The sequence below is a fragment of the Plecotus auritus genome (assembly GCF_963455305.1).
Source record: "Plecotus auritus genome assembly, chromosome: 12".
NCBI classification, from domain to species: domain Eukaryota; kingdom Metazoa; phylum Chordata; class Mammalia; order Chiroptera; family Vespertilionidae; genus Plecotus; species Plecotus auritus.
The window spans coordinates 37,723,052-37,738,783 of record NC_137778.1 but is presented as its reverse complement, the minus strand read 5'-3'; the positions used below and the strand labels follow the sequence as shown (position 1 = coordinate 37,738,783).

The 15,732-nt window shown below is 52.1% G+C and overlaps 2 protein-coding genes across 7 annotated transcripts in view; one reads left to right on the top strand and one right to left on the bottom strand.

Annotated features, from left to right (window-relative positions):
- ST7L (suppression of tumorigenicity 7 like) overlaps window positions 1–15,732 on the bottom strand; it is a 219,620-nt gene that overhangs the window by 132,432 nt on the left and 71,456 nt on the right. The window lies entirely within an intron of this gene.
- On the top strand, window positions 1,216–12,980 carry WNT2B (Wnt family member 2B; the record flags this gene model as incomplete). Its single annotated transcript, XM_080648965.1, has 5 exons — window positions 1,216–1,403; window positions 6,989–7,209; window positions 8,175–8,452; window positions 9,141–9,405; window positions 12,453–12,980. 5 exons carry the CDS (start codon window positions 1,216–1,218, stop codon window positions 12,680–12,682), a joined length of 1,182 nt encoding a protein of 393 aa, XP_080505091.1. The 3' UTR covers window positions 12,683–12,980.

Genomic DNA, 15,732 nt, shown 5'->3' with positions numbered 1-15,732 from the left:
AGTGTGCGAGGGGTGGGAGGGGTGCGAGGGGTGGGAGGGGTGCGAGGGGTGGGAGGAGGGAGCAGTGAGGAGGAGGAAGGGTGGAAAGGCGAAGGAGAGAAATGGCTCCGGGCTTCTACTCTCTAGGCAGGACCCCCATCCGGCCTCTGTGCGGGGAAAGCCGCCCAGCTGTTTCTGATTCTTTCCTACTCCCAGCCCCGCCCGAGGGGGTGGGGGCCGAGGCAGCAGGGAAGCCGGGGGAGACTAAGCTCTTCTGAGCCCCGCGGTGAAGGGCGTCCGGTCCGCAGGTGTGCCCCCTTCGGTTCGGCCATCGGTCGCCAGTCAACAGGCCGGAGGGAAGCAACCGGGCCGGGCAGGCGCGCGGAAGCCAAGTGTAAACGTTGTTTGGTGGGGTGCGGTGGGCAGTGGTCGCAGGAACCGGGCAAGGAGCCCTAGAGAAGTCCCTACTTGAAGTCGGCTGCCCACAGCGCCCTGTTGGCACCGTTGAAAAGGGAGTAAAGATTTTTCCGCAACTTGCCGATTCTGCCCATTTCACAGAAGCGCAAGGACGGAGAGCGGACCCGAGAAAATGAGTGCGTCCTTTCTGCTCAGCTCCAGTGTCACTGTGGGTTAGCGGACAGCGGAAAGGGTCTGCAGGCCCCTGCTCTGCTCCCGGCCGTCGCCCGCGTTAGTTGGGGGTTGCCGAATGAAGGGCGCTAGGACCCGGTGGCGCGGTGTCGGCAGGGACTGGGCGCTCAGGGCTCAAAGGGGCGCCGAAGCGCCCACAGCTTCCAGCCCCAACAGGTGGGGGCGCGGAGTAGTGCAGTGCCAGGGCGCCGAAGGCCGCCACACCTAGGGCGCAGCGAAGCGCCCGGGCTACGCGGGCGGAGCCGCCCTGAGAGCCGCGCGTGTCCCCAGCCTCGGCCCCGCCCCGCGCTGTCCAATGAGAGTCCGCGGTCGGAGGGGCTGTCCGCACACTCTACCCGCAGCCCCACTCCACGCCACCGACCCCCTGACATTGCACCCCGCGCCCCGGCTGTGCGCCCCAGTCCCCGAGCTCGCTGCGCCCCTCTCCGGAATCCTGCGCCCCGGTCCGGGAATCCAGGTGCCCCTAAGGTCCCCAGCCGCCGGCAAGCCTATGGCCCCCCAGGGGGGTGAATAAGGACAGCCGGAGTACCCCCAGACGGTGCCGCGTCCACGCCCCTCCGGGCAGCGCGGCGGGAGTCTTGGGGAGCTATGCTGAAGCTGGGTGGTGCGGAGGACGCCGCGCAGCTCCCCCCTCGGCGCGCCCGCGTTCCTGTCCCCGCGCCCGCGCCCAGACCTGCGGCCCCCGACGGCTCCCGGGCTGCGGCCCGCCTAAGCCTTGCCTGCTTGCTGCTACTGCTGCTGCTGACGCTGCCGGCCCGAGTAGACACGTCCTGGTGGTGAGTGTGACTCTCCGGGTTGGGAGGGTGAGGCTCTGGGTCGGAGAGGCCGGAGGCGGGGAGGAATACACAGCCCCGGCACCCGCAGCTCAGGGGACCAGGTTGTCGCTTCGACGGAGTTAGAGACGTTCCGGCAGGGCTGTCACTGAAGTTGCGGCGTGGCGGGGGCGGGGGCGGCAGCGGCGGAAATAGAGGAGCGCCGCCCGAGGAGGTGGGTGCAGGGTATTTGGAGCAAGGACGCCCGGTGGTCGAGGCTTTCCAGAACCCTATATGCTGTGCCCATATTTCAGCTCAACCCTTTTAGGGCAAAAGCTACCTTCCAAATTTCGCTCAGGGTGGATTCAAGAAAGCAACCGCCTATCTGGGGCCTTCGGTGATCGTCCAGCGGGAACCCCTGATCACCTATGGCCGTCGCCCTGGGAGGTGGGGAAAGGGCTGCGCGCGGGTGGAGGAGCCTCTCGCTAGTCCACCCATTCGGTCACGCAGCAAGGCTTTGGTGCGGCGGCAGCACCCATCGCAAGGGTTAGAAGTGGAACCGGGGCAAAAAGCCGACCCCATTAACTCCCACAATTAAAACAAAACACTGGGCTTGCATAATTAGGCATTGCCTTCAGGCTCCGTTTTAAGGACGGCACTTCGAACCTTGGTATCTCCTTCTCGGCTTCCTTCTTTTCTTCCCCATGTCTCTCTCTCCCCTCCGAGAACTAGGCGCCTCTGGCCCCCAAATATTGAGACCCTCCCCTTAGATTTCTTGCAGGCCTTACACTCCAGACACTTCATAAGAGGGCAGATGAGCCAAAAGGCATTACAAACCGACTCGATGTCTGTTCTTTCCCGAGTCCCCTGCTCCCAGGCCCTGGATGGCACTCGTCTTTTTCCTTCAGGGGGCAGAGCAGGGTGGAGAGTTGGACTGAGGAAAGACTCAGTCTTCTCATCTTTCCTCTTCACCCCCCAAAATGGTCTCTTGGACTGGGCTTCTGCCCCTCTCTACCCATGCAGTGCCCGCCTTCCTGTCTTCACTCTGCCCCCTCCCTAACACCCCCCCCCCCCCCGCCCACCTCAAAGTGTGGTCTCTTCTCCCCTTCCACCCTGTGGCTTTTCTCCTCAGGACTTGGAATCTTGGCTGGAAGGGTGAGGGGTACAGGCTGAGGGGCCAGCAAGCTTGGGCGGCAGATTCCTATCATTTCAAGATGCGTCTCTCCCCCCCACCCCCCCACCCCGTTTTCCTGTTTCAGAAAAATCTCTTTTGGATTTTTTTTTTTTTTATCTCTGCAGTGTTGTGGAAGGCAAGGAGGGGGGTTCTGGATGGGGGAGAAGGGAGGCCCGTATCTTACATCTGGCTTGAAACATTCCTTTAGAAAGGGAAAGGGAAGAAGGGGGATGAGGAGAAAAGCCTTTCCAAGTTCAGAGTGAGCATAAAGCCATCCCTTTACCTTCAGGACTGTTTGGCTGGGGACAAGCATCCTCAGTGGCCCAGCAGAGAAAGGATGAAGTGGCCGCTGCATATCTCTACCCACCCAGATGGCAGTTTGCTTTTAGGGGCTCTCGATGCCTTCCTTCCAGTTTGGGATGCTGTCTTGGGGACCATGTGATGTTTAGGTGAGGAAGTATCAAGTCAGTCTGGTAGTTTCAGCATGCTAGAGGTGGTTCCCAAAGACCCATCTGGAGTTCTTTCTAGTCCCCATTTTGTCCCTGTGGCGACTGTCTCCGCCTTTTCCTTTCTCTCTCTACTACATGCCCCCCACGTGGTTCATATTAAAGATTTTGGAAAAAGTCCTGGGTGGGAAGCAGGCGGGTGAAGCAGAGGGATCCAGCAGTCCCTGTGATGGAGGCAGGGCGGGGCGGGGGAGGCAGTAGCAGGCCAGGATGGGGAGTGAGTGCAGAGGGTACTTCCATCTCCTGGCTGCACACCTGCAGGTCATAGCTGCAGGCCCCTGGTGCCTGCCTCTGTGAGCATCACTTCTGGGATAAAGTGGAAAGCTGCTTTCTAAAGGCTGGTCAGACCCCCAAGGGGGTTCTCTCTTTCCCATAGGAAAAACTCCAGCAAGACTGATACTCGTACAGTCCCCAGAGGCGATGCCGTTGGCTGTGTGTATCCCTGTTCCACTCTGGAGCAGTCATAGCTCTCACCAGCGAACAGGCTGCTCTTCCTCACAGACCTTCCCTTCTTTTCCAACCACTGCTTCCCTCTGCTCCTCTAACTGGAGGAGGAAGTGATGGTCTCTTCAGAATCTATAACAAACAAGGAACGGGCTCCTGACATGTGCTTCCCTGTTCCGTTTTGCACGGGTTGGACATGTCATGGATTCACAAAGGGAGAGGAACAGAGTGGCATCATAACATTAGCATTATTGTTGCTACGCAATGAGCTCTTACTAAGCTCCAGACACTATGGCTAAACACTTTATGGACATCATCATCTTCAGTCCCCAAATAATCCAGCATGGTAGGTACTGTTATTATCCCCATTTCACTTAAGAAGGAAGTGAGAATAGGAGGGAATGGCATGAAACTCAAGTTCAACCGATTCTGAAGTCAGATTGGCCCACTCCTGGCTAAGCCTCCCTTGGAGTGAAGATGACCTTGGACTTTGGAGTTCAACTAGTTCTCCTCTGACTAGCTCTGATGGACAGAGCTGGCTATTATCACTTACTACTCCCGGAACCTCAGTTTTTCCACTTGTTCAATGGAGATCTCTCTCTTTCTCATAGGATGATTGTGTAGAAAAATGTTTCATAAACTGTAAGGTACCATATAAATGATGTTGTATTAAGAGATTAAGGGAAGGTAATAGTTTTATCCCTGTGTTCAAAGCTTTATATGAGCTGGACTGAACCATGTGCACTAGGGACTATAAAAAAAAGGAAAAGAGGGAAAAAAAGAGGCTCCCTGACCTCATTAACAAGACACAAACAAAACGTGCAAATATGCTGGCAATGTCCACAAGGAGTAACGCTATAATTGAAATGAAGTTTATGACTAGCTAGGGGGGAGAAAGAAGTAGGGGGCATATCAGAGCAGTTAGGTTTATTCAACAAGTAGTTATTGAGTACCTACTATGTGCCACACACTGTTCTAGGCACCGGGGATACTACAGTGGACAAAACAGACACAAATCCCTGCCTTCACGGAGCAGTGCACGCACATCACCTGGGGTGTTGGTAAGGTGCAGCCTCTGACTCAGTCGGCCTGGGCTGGGGCCTGAGGCTCTGCACTGCCAACAGATCCCCAGGTGATGTGAATACTGCTGTTTTGGGGACCACACTTGGAGTAGCAGGGGCTATGAGAGTAGGATATGAGTCACTTTGTCAAAGGGAGGGATGTAAATGGGTCAAAAGCAGGTGAAGAAAACATTCTGGGGCAGGAAGCTGGGAAGGAAAGGAAACTTCTGGATGGGTAAACAACGCTAGAGGGTCAGGGGTATCTCGCCACTACCAGCCCATGACGGGGGATGCCTTAAACATCTCTTTGACCCGAACAGCTGAGCTGAGTGCTTGGCACATGGTAGGCGTTTTGCAGGCATGTGCTGAGAAGGGGATTGGCTGGGGCTCAGGCTCAGTTTTACTGGAGGTCCCCACACCAACTACAAGGGGCTGACCATGGTCAGCAGGCAAGCGCCCTGCTCTGTAGAATCTTGAAGCAGCCACTTGGTGAGGTGAGGGGAGCAGTAGGAGAAACTTATTCATTCTTCCCATCTTAGATACTGAACAGATGTTCCCACGTTCAGTGAGGATGTAACAAGAAGGACCAGTGTGGGCTACAGCAGAATGGATTTAAGTCAGACCACAGGAAGGACTTTTTGCCAGAGTTTGGCCTGCCTCACTCCAGACTGTCTCATGAGGGCTGGATTACTGGTCTCCCATTCCCATCCAACCCCCCTCTTCCCAAGCCCCAGTAAAAAACAAACAAACACCCATTGCGTAGGGCAGTACTCGGGCTGAACTGGGGAAGCAGAATGGTGGTGAGACAGGGACGAGCTCCAACTCCACAACTCCAACGTCTTGAATCTCCAAACAAAGCACCGCAGCAGTGGGTGTAACTCCGGGCTGTGCGTCAGGCGGCCCTTTCCGGCCTGGCCCAGCCGGGGGTATTTATTTTGTTTGTTCCTGGAAGCTGTTGCCCTGATGGACAGTGCTGGGGACGCTGATTCCATGGGATTTCTCAGTGTCTGGTCAGCCCTCTCACCCCTCCCCCGGGACAGATGGGCCCCATCAGCCCTGCTGAGTTCCAGAAGAGGCATCAGCCCTCCTTGTGTTTGTTTGAGTTGGTATCACCAGTGGTGATCCAGTCTGTGGGTGAGGGCGGAGTGTGTGAACTGGGGGGAGGGGGTACATAGAGCCCAGGGCAGCCCAGCTTTTCCCCTTTACCCATTGGCCACCTTCCCTTTTCCTCACCCACTTCTAGGCCCACCTGGGGGCTTTCCCAAACCACAGGCTCATTCACAGCCCAAACCAAAATCTTTTGTTTGTAGCAGCAGAAAAGCAGCACACCCCCCCACCCCCTGTCCAGAAAAGGGGGAGAAGGTGTCCCTTGATGTGTTAGGACAGGAGAATGGTGAATTCCCAGCAAATCAAGGAAGGTGTTGGAGAGATAGAAAGGGAATGAGGAGTGGGTGAGTGAGTCAGATCTCATTTGGTGGCCTTGTGGGGAGAAAAAGTGATGATACAATCTGGTCTTCTCTCTGAAATGGTCTTCCTGAGGCTAGTGGTGGAGTCCGGGATAAGAGTGTTTGAATGAAAAGATTGCCGGGAAAAATCTGAGAAGGACTCTACCAACCCACCTATCTTTTAGTAGTCAAATGATCTTCTTATAATAATTCATACTGGGCAAAATGGGGACTGGAATATGGGGAGTGTCACCTCTTGCTTTATCTTGGCCTTTGGCTTCCCACAGCAACGGCCCTCTGCCCATGCAGGACACCCTGCCCTATAAGTTGGGGAGGAGGGTTTTGCAAGACTCCTAAGCTACAGAAGGCCATTGGCCTGGAAATAAAGAGTATGGGGAAGAGAGCTGGGAGTGGGGTCTCCTCCCCAGATCTCAGCATTGGTCTGACTAGGGCTATAAACATTACTCAGAGCTACCCGTGATGTCTCTTCCCACTGGCCCCTCCCTGTCTCCATCCTTCTTCCCCCAAACCATGTCTTCATGGACCAGCCATGCAGGACGTGCCTCTTACATGTGGGAGTAAGAGTGTTATCTCAGACTCTCGTTTTGTTAGTTTATTTTTTCCATGAGGCTCTTAATGTTTGTTAAATAAACAGGCAATGGGTTGATGTGACATGCCCACAGCTTTCTGTGTATGTGACACATGCCTGGCCTGCGTTCTGGGAGTGTGTGTCACTTTGGCCTTTGGCAGGGGAACTGGTGATGCTAGGAGACCACTCAATTACTCTCCCTCTGCAACTGTAGAACTATTTGTCCGGAGCTTGTGGGGACCGGTTCTATCCATCAGCCTCAGGGAATGTGGGCTGGGAAAGGGGAAGGCACCACTCCAAGGTGTGAATGCCAAGCCCTCCCTTCCTTAATCCTGTCCTGATGCAGAAAAAGGGCCGAAATGCTCTGACAGGGCCATCTCCACCTTGCAGGTACATCGGGGCACTGGGGGCCCGAGTGATCTGTGACAATATCCCTGGTCTGGTGAGCCGGCAGCGGCAGCTGTGCCAGCGTTACCCAGACATCATGCGCTCGGTGGGCGAGGGGGCCCGCGAATGGATCCGAGAGTGTCAGCACCAGTTCCGCCACCACCGCTGGAACTGCACCACCCTGGACCGGGACCACACTGTCTTTGGCCGTGTCATGCTCAGAAGTAGGGGCCTCTTCCACCTGCCCAGCTCTTCCCTCCCTTCCTATGCTTGGGGTGGTGAGTGGGTAGGGTAGGCGTGATCCCCTCTCCCGTCCCCTGCACACTTCTTCATAATCAGAGAAACAGTTGTGGGCAGAGCGCAGGGTACAGTCGGGAACAGACCCTCAGTACTTTAGATATGTAGCCAGGGGTCCTTCTAGGTCCAAGTATTCTGGGATGTAGGGACAAAGGAGCGGCATTCATCTTTCTTCCTCCCTTTCCCGTCCCTCCCCGGCCCCCGGCATTGTCAGGCTGAGGACTAGGTTCTTATCATACAATCACTCCCCTCACTCCAATACTCCCAACACTACAGTAATGGGAGCAAAGGATAAACAGAAAGGTGATACATAAATATTTGGAGAGTCAGCGGCTTAGCCCCGGCTCAGTAATAAAGCTAAGCAGAGCTAGACAGTAAACTAGGAGGAAGGGAATGAGGTGGGAACCCAAAGGTGTCAGAGGGACAGAAGAGATGGGTCATTGATCCGGGAGAGCAGAGAGGGCAGGAAACAGGCGGGGAAAGTAGCCTGTCACTCCAAATGGGCTGACCCCTGGGCTGGGGTGTCCCCTGTTGGGAACTGTCCAGCAGAGTGGGCCTGAGCAGGCATGAACTGTGGACCCAGACAGGCTTAGCTGAGCCAGGACTGCGCTCAGTGGGAGGGGGTGACTCACCCTGCGACTTGCTCATGGATACATCCAAGGAGTTTGGAAGGAAGCAAGAGCCCCCAGGTCAGCCCAAGAGGTCAGATGTACAAAGAAGTGGATGGAAAGTAGTGAGGGCTAGGGGAGGGATCAGGCAGTCTGGAGATGCTCCTGCAAGGAAGGGCAATTTGAGCAAAGAGGGTACAGTCTCTCTAGGAAAAGAAGAGATTTCACAGTCGCAGCTCTGTGGGCCTCCTTGCTGAGACACACTTCTCCCCTTCTCTCTCTAGGCAGCCGGGAGGCAGCGTTTGTATATGCCATCTCGTCAGCAGGGGTAGTTCATGCTATCACCCGCGCCTGTAGCCAGGGGGAACTGAGTGTGTGCAGCTGTGACCCCTATACTCGTGGCCGACACCATGACCAACGTGGGGACTTTGACTGGGGTGGCTGCAGTGACAACATACACTATGGCATTCGCTTTGCCAAGGCCTTCGTGGATGCCAAGGAGAAGAGGCTCAAGGATGCCCGGGCCCTCATGAACTTACATAACAACCGCTGTGGTCGCACGGTCAGTATTCATGTCTGTGCATGTGCCTTCCTCTTTGCTGGGGGCGACGCTCTGTATGATCACGAACAAAATGTGAAGGAGGAAGTGCTGAAGGCTCCGGGTCACTTCCAAAAGACCCGACCCCTGGGACAGGAGCAGTAAACACAGGGAGCTTGCGAATGCCGAGGTGCAGCCAGTTACACAAAGTCCTCACACAGGTGGAAAGCAGGGGGAGACGGAGAAAAGCAGGGCAGTCACTCTTTAAGAAGGAAAAAGCTGCCTCCATAATGACTGAGGAGGAGAAGGGCTTGTTCTGGTCAGTTCACTGGTCTCTGAGCATGTCCCCTGTGCTGGTCCTTGCTGGAAAGTGACATGCCACAGAAGGAGAAGGCATGATACCCTGAACTCCAAAATACGTGATGTGCCAGCATCCTGAAATCATAAACAGAATCCTGTGGCCCTAAAGTTCAAATGGCCTATCATAAAAAAAAAAAGGAGAACATTGTTGGTCCAGGAGGCTTCCTGGAAGGAGAGCTTCTTGCATTTGATCAGGAAGAATGGGTGGGATTGATGAGGAAAGACCAAGCAATGGCTGCACTAGTTAGCCGGGACCAGGTCCCGCCAAGGGCCGAGCACTCATGCTTTCAGTCCTGGGGTGATTAAGTGCCCTGACTGGCTGCCTCTCCTTTACCTGCCTCCCACCTCCCAGGCTGTACGGCGGTTTCTGAAGCTGGAGTGTAAGTGCCATGGCGTGAGTGGCTCCTGTACTCTGCGCACCTGCTGGCGTGCGCTCTCAGACTTCCGCCGCACTGGTGATTACCTGCGGCGGCGCTATGATGGGGCTGTGCAGGTGACAGCAACCCAGGATGGCGCCAACTTCACAGCAGCCCGCCAAGGCTATCGCCGTGCCACCCGGACCGACCTTGTCTACTTTGACAACTCCCCAGACTACTGTGTCTTGGACAAGGCTGCAGGTGGGTAGAGAAAGCAGATGGGGATGTGGGGGCATGGAGACCCAGCTCTTAGTACCAGCACCCCTGGGTAGTCACGAGGTAGTCACTCCTGAGTTGTTCAGCGTCAGGAGTTAGGGAGGGAGCTGAGGGAGGAGTTAGTCTCCTCCAGATATGAAAAACCTCATAATGAGATTGATGATTTATGCCTCGGTCCGCCAGGCCCTGTGCTGCCCCAGCAGAGAGGAGAGGTCGCTCAGCTCCCTCAGGCCTGAGGTCTGTGTGTATACAGATGTGACAGATACTACTCAGTGAATGTTAAATAAGTCACCTGTTCTCAGTATCTCAGTACCGAGCAATGCATGGACCACACCGAAGCATAAGATGCAGCCCCAAGTCATTGGCTCTTTACAATTTAGCTAAGAAATGAGATGTAACAGGTAGACAGATGCAACTGCAAGAGAGACAACTGGAGAAATCAAGAGAAGCTGAGCTGCAAATGTGGAATGTAAGCTGTTTCTTGAGGTGTGGGGATTATCTGGGTGCTAGAGAGGACAGGTGACATCGTCTACACAGAGCAGAATGGTAAGTGGTATACGATCTGTTCCAGGAACAGAGAGCAGATTAATATCCTGAGTGGAGAGTTCGGGTGAAGGAGATTAAAGGTAGAAGGACAGTTGGGATTAGACCATCAGTGGCCTTGAAAAGTTTTATCCCGTCTAATGGGGGGCTAGGGAGACAAGGAAAGCAGAGGTTCCTGCCAAGGCGAACCACTGGCAGGAAGCAGCAAACATCTGTGCCAGATATTGTGGTGGGATTGTTGGGGATGCTGAAAAGTGATACGGTGTTACCCCAAAAGAATGGAAGTTACCATCTGGGCTCAGATTTCGGGTTCAGATAAATTAATCTAGGAACAATGCACAATGCCACAGAACCGCTCTTCCCCGGGAACTGCCCTGGACCCCCAGGCTCTTCCCTGCAGACCCAACCGTCAGATTCGGCTGAGGTGGACTTAGAAAGCTCGGCTGTCTTTGGTACTGGTTTTCACCCATCTCTGTCCTTACTGAGAGTCAAGTGGCTCAGAGCAAAACTGGGCATAGACATAGAGCGGGGCTAGGTATATTTTCTGCCCACGTGGTATAACTGAGAGGACTACTTCCCAATGCCTGGAAATCATTCCAGAACCTCTGAGGTGTGAGCCTATGCTACCACACCTAAAATGCTCATTTGGGGAAGAATCTTTGGAGTTAGGATGAGTCATATGTATGTTGGTTTTTCTCAGAGGCATAAAATTAAGGCTCATAAAACCCAAAGTGGGATCTGGAATTCAAAGGGTCCAAGTCATTCTAGAGGGTAGAATTCCAGGGCAGTGCTGTGCAACTGAACTTCTGTGATGATGGAAAAGTTCTAGGGCTAATATGCTAGCCACTTAGCTACATGTGATGACTATTTCTTTAAAATATATTTTTATTGATTTCAGAGAGGAAGGGAGGAGAGATAGAAACATCAATGATGAGAGAATCATTGATCGGCTGCCTCCTGCATGCCCCACGCCGGGGATTGAGTCCACAACCTGAGCATATGCCCTGACCAGGGATTGAACCGTGACCTCCTGGTTCATAGGTTGACACTCAACCACTGAGCCACGCCAGCCGGGCCATGTGATGACTATTTGAAATACAGCTAGGGTAACCGAGGAACTAAGTTTTAAAATTTATTTAATTTTAATTCTTTTAACTCTAAATGAGCACATTTGGCTAGTGGCTACTACACCAGATAACTCAGCTCCAGAGAGTAGGAGAGACTTCTGATGCCCAGGAAGGACTTAACACCCAGCCCTTGCAATTATGAGAGTAACATGCATAGGAGACCTAGCCAGCCCATGCCCCAAGCAGTGGTCTCTTGACATTTGGATTGTATATTCCTAGTGTATAAAAAACTTGAGCATTCACCTCCAATGTATGTATATTTACTTATAAACTACATCTATGTTCCACTATACTAATATGTATATTATAAAACAATACAGAATCGGTATTTTAAATCGATGAGGTAAAAAACAAATATAGAGGTTCTTATATTTTCTTCTCATATCCCAGTGGAATGTCAGACTGCTGCTATAGAAATCAGTTAATTGATTCCCCTTCTTGAACCCCCAGGCTAGTCAGTTTCCCATCTCTGGGAAAGGGCTAGAGGAGATACTGCCTAGGGTCCATCCCATCCAGAATTCTTTGGCTTTATGGTCTGTTGGCATGGTCTCCTGTGCTAATATCAGTGAGACTGAGGTCCTGAGCATCATCTGTGCAGAGAGAAAGCATCTCCCCTACCCTTCAAGAGTCCCCCCTGTAGGGTCTTTAGGAATTCCTTAGGGGTGTGCTTCCAGCCAGTCATGCCAATCAACTAGTTCACCTCCTCCGCTGAACAGAGATTGTAGATATAACCCAACAATCCACTGAGTTAGATGCTGTTATTGTGCCTATTGTCAGGTGAGGAAAACAAAGCCCAGAGAGATTAACTTACTTGTACATCACATAGCTAGAAAGTGGCTGAATGGGATTTAAACCTAGACACTGACACCAGGCCCAGCTTTTAATGGCCATACTATACTACTTCTCTGTATAGTACAACTTAATAAAATATAAACTAAGGACCAAAATACTAACAAATAGTAGCTGGATCAGAGTTGTGGCAAGACTTCTTGGAAAAGATAAATTATAGGCTGTTATTTCTTTTAACTCCTTATTATGGGAAAATTCAAACATGAAAGAGAGGGCTTTCAGCCAGCTTTAACAATGACAAGCATTTTAAGGCTAGGCTTTGAAGGGGGTCTGGAGATGTGTGCTGGCAGGGAGGGCACGGCAGGTGAAGTCAGTGGTCTTGGGGTGGCCTTGCTGGCGGGAGGAAATGAGGCTGGTGTAGAGGGCCATGAGGAGATGATCACTTTGGCTAGTGGGTATATTTTCAGGAAAAGAGATTCTTTATGGTTTCCTCAGGAGGATGTGGGTAAGGGAACCCAGAGCAGCTGAAGTAAGAGGTACCTTGGTTCTCTCTCTCTCTCTTCCCCAATCCAGGTTCCTTAGGCACTGCAGGCCGTGTCTGCAGCAAGACATCTAAAGGGACAGACGGCTGTGAAATCATGTGCTGTGGCCGAGGGTATGACACAACTCGAGTCACCCGTGTCACCCAGTGTGAGTGCAAATTCCACTGGTGCTGCGCTGTGCGGTGCAAGGAGTGCAGAAACACTGTGGACGTCCACACCTGCAAGGCCCCCAAGAAGGCAGAATGGCTGGACCAGACCTGAACATGTCAATACCTCACTCATCCCTCCACTTCAAACCTCCTGATTCGAAAGCACAAGATCTTTGCATGCACACCTTCCACCACCCTCAACCCTGGGCTGCTACAGCTTCTATTTAAGGACTTGGAGAGTGATCCAGAGGGACTCTGGTGTCCTGGCAGGTTCCTTAGCCCTCGGAAGGAGTTGGCAGGGATGTAAGAAACTGAGCAGCTCCGACTCCCTGCTCTGGAGGCTAGAAGGGGGAGTGGAAGAGGTGTAGGTGTGATATGAGTTGCACTAAAGCACGTGGTCGAGGCTCGTGTCTCTTTGCCCCTGCACTGGCTTCCTGACACTTCTGTGTGCAAGAGGAAAGGCACCCGGAGAGCACTTCCTTTTGCTCCTACCTGGCTGAGGGTAGACAGGACAGAGATGAAACCACATCTCTCTTCCCTAGGTCAGTTTGAGCAGACGGCCTGGTACCCCAAACCACCTCTTAGGCTACAACGTTCTTTCATTACTGAGAGTTAGATGAGAGCCACAGTGGACAAGGTTCCATTCATATGCTCATGTGTTTCTAAACTGCTGTGTTGTGTAAGGGGGAAATTATATAACTGTACAAACATACATGCTCTTCCCATCTCTCTCTCCTTTTCAGCCTACATCAGGCAGTACTACTCCCGTTGCTCACTTGCTGCCTGTTTAAATGCATGGCAGGCAGTGATACCCATACCTAACAGATCATCAGAATACCCTGAAACATCCTGAGAAAGAGTAATTTAGGAAGCCTTGGGTTTTTGTTTTTTTTTTTTAACTCCCGACGCATTATTCTGGTGGTCAGCCAGATTGAGGAAACACTGAGAAAAAGGTGTAAGACTTGTGGAGGCAGGAGAGGGCAGCAGTCCTGATCTCGAGGGTCCACAATAGGCCTCTGTGTATCATCAGCAGGTAGAGATCTCTAGCTTTGGCAATTTTTAGGAGAGGATCCTAGCCTTTGACGCTGGTAGTGGGATCCAGGGATTACAGAGGAAGAAAGGAGAGCTGGGGCTTGGAGCCAAAGTGGTGAGCATCTTAGAAAGCAACGTTTCCCCATTAATTTTCTCACCCCCCTCAGCAAGAACACGTCTTTATGTAGCGACTCTCCAAGTCCTGGTGATGATGACTGTTGTTCCTTCCATGTTTGGCTTCCACAGGGGAGTTCCTTCTATGCTACTACCCGCTCCCTAAATCAGCTTGCGGTAGCTGAGTCTCCAGAGGCAAGCTAGAGGGTACGAAATGAAGTCTCCAAAACTGTGATGTCCTATTTTTATGTGATTTGAACAGTGATTATCTTCCTGCTGATTTTTTAAAGGAGCAGAATACTATAGAAATTTGCAGTTATGACAGACATGGGTTGGAATCACAGCTGTTTCTGATATTTTGAGCAAGATACTCAAATTCTCTGAGCCTCTACCTTCTCATCTGTAAAATGAGAGTATAAAACTATCTCAGATACTGAGTTTTAATTATGCTCCAAACTCTAGCCAACAGATACTCTCTCCAAAGCCCCTAACTGGTCTCACCCATCATGACTTACTTCAGAGCCTTCAACTAAGGACAATCAAGTATTGACAGCAGGCTGTGGATTCAGGGGCCTACCCAAGGAATTCTGAATGTAGCCTCCCTCCTTTCCCAAGTTCCTCTCCAACATCCCTTGGGGTCCTCACATGTTTGTGGAACAGCTTCACTCTGCACAGGCAGCAGCAGGAGCCATAGCTCTGGGCTAGGGGGCAGATTTATTTGGATGATAGGACTAATATTTGTGTAACCTGCAGAGACCTGTGTGGGAGAGTTTGGGGTGGTTTTTCTTTTGGCAAGGGGGTTTGCTCCGATTTCACATCCATTAACACAAAACATGAGCTAGTCAGGGCCCTTGTGGTCTGCGGTGAGGGGATGCCTGTGGAGAAATGGGACTGAGTGAGTCAGGCCAGGGGAATGTCTTCCTTGAAGAGTGGAGGCAACTGGATAACTGATGAGCCAATGGTGGGATGAGGGAGGGGGCATGGGAGGGAAGAGAAGAGCTTCTGACATCTTGAGCTGGAATTAAGAGGAGGAAAGCCTCAGAGTAGTGTGAAGGTAAGAGGGTTACAGCCAGTCTGGACTCAATGACAGAGTTGAATGAATTTCTAAAAGGGTGCTGTCTTGTATGCTAGGCTTCTGGAAAGAGCCTCCGGGCCCGGTTACCCCTGCTCTCACAGAATATGCAGGTGACCATGTAAGTGATAGCATGGGCCTTCCATGGGACATCCCGAGTTCAATCGACTTGTCTCTATTATCTATCTGTTTCCCGTTCTTACCCCAGGGAGGGAACGGGCCTCTTCTGACATCTAACACTGCTCTATGCTTTTCTCTGGCGTCCAAATCCTGATTCATAGATACCCACATTTTGCATTTTCCTATAATGGTTAGGCGAAGAGTGAGCTGTCCAGAGAGTGAGCGGTTTGAAAAGTGAGGCGGGTAGGGAGAGAAAAGAGGTCCACGTGAGCCCCGCCACAGAGGTTATGTGGCTCCAAGAAGGAATGATGGCCAAGCCATTAATTATGCCTCTTATTCCTTAGCTTGCCTGTGCATTCCGATTGGCTTTAGACAACTGGCGTCTATTCTGTGCTATACAAACAGAAACTAATTTATTTGGAACAAGAAGCAAAACGAGAACTTTATTTGGTGTAGTCGGGGCTCCATGTCATTCTGCCACTACTTACTCCCTCGCTGCCTCCAATCCCCCCTCTCCCAGCCCTCCTATCCAATAGCGGTCTATCCCTCAGACCAGCAGTCTCACAGCCCCTCTCCACTCTTCCACTCTTTCCTATTGGTCCTCATTTCTTTTCACTTTTAACAGGTAAACAGCGGGCAGAAAGTGCTATTTGGACACAAAGTTAACTTAAAAGAGGTTATCTCTATCCTTTAAGGATCTCAGAATCTTTCAGGGAAGGCATGTGACTACAGTGCCCCCGCTGCATGCCTGTAGCCAGTTTCTCTATGGAACAGTCAGGATGCCAGCCTTCACTGTGCCTTGGAGATAACAGCCAACCTGTATT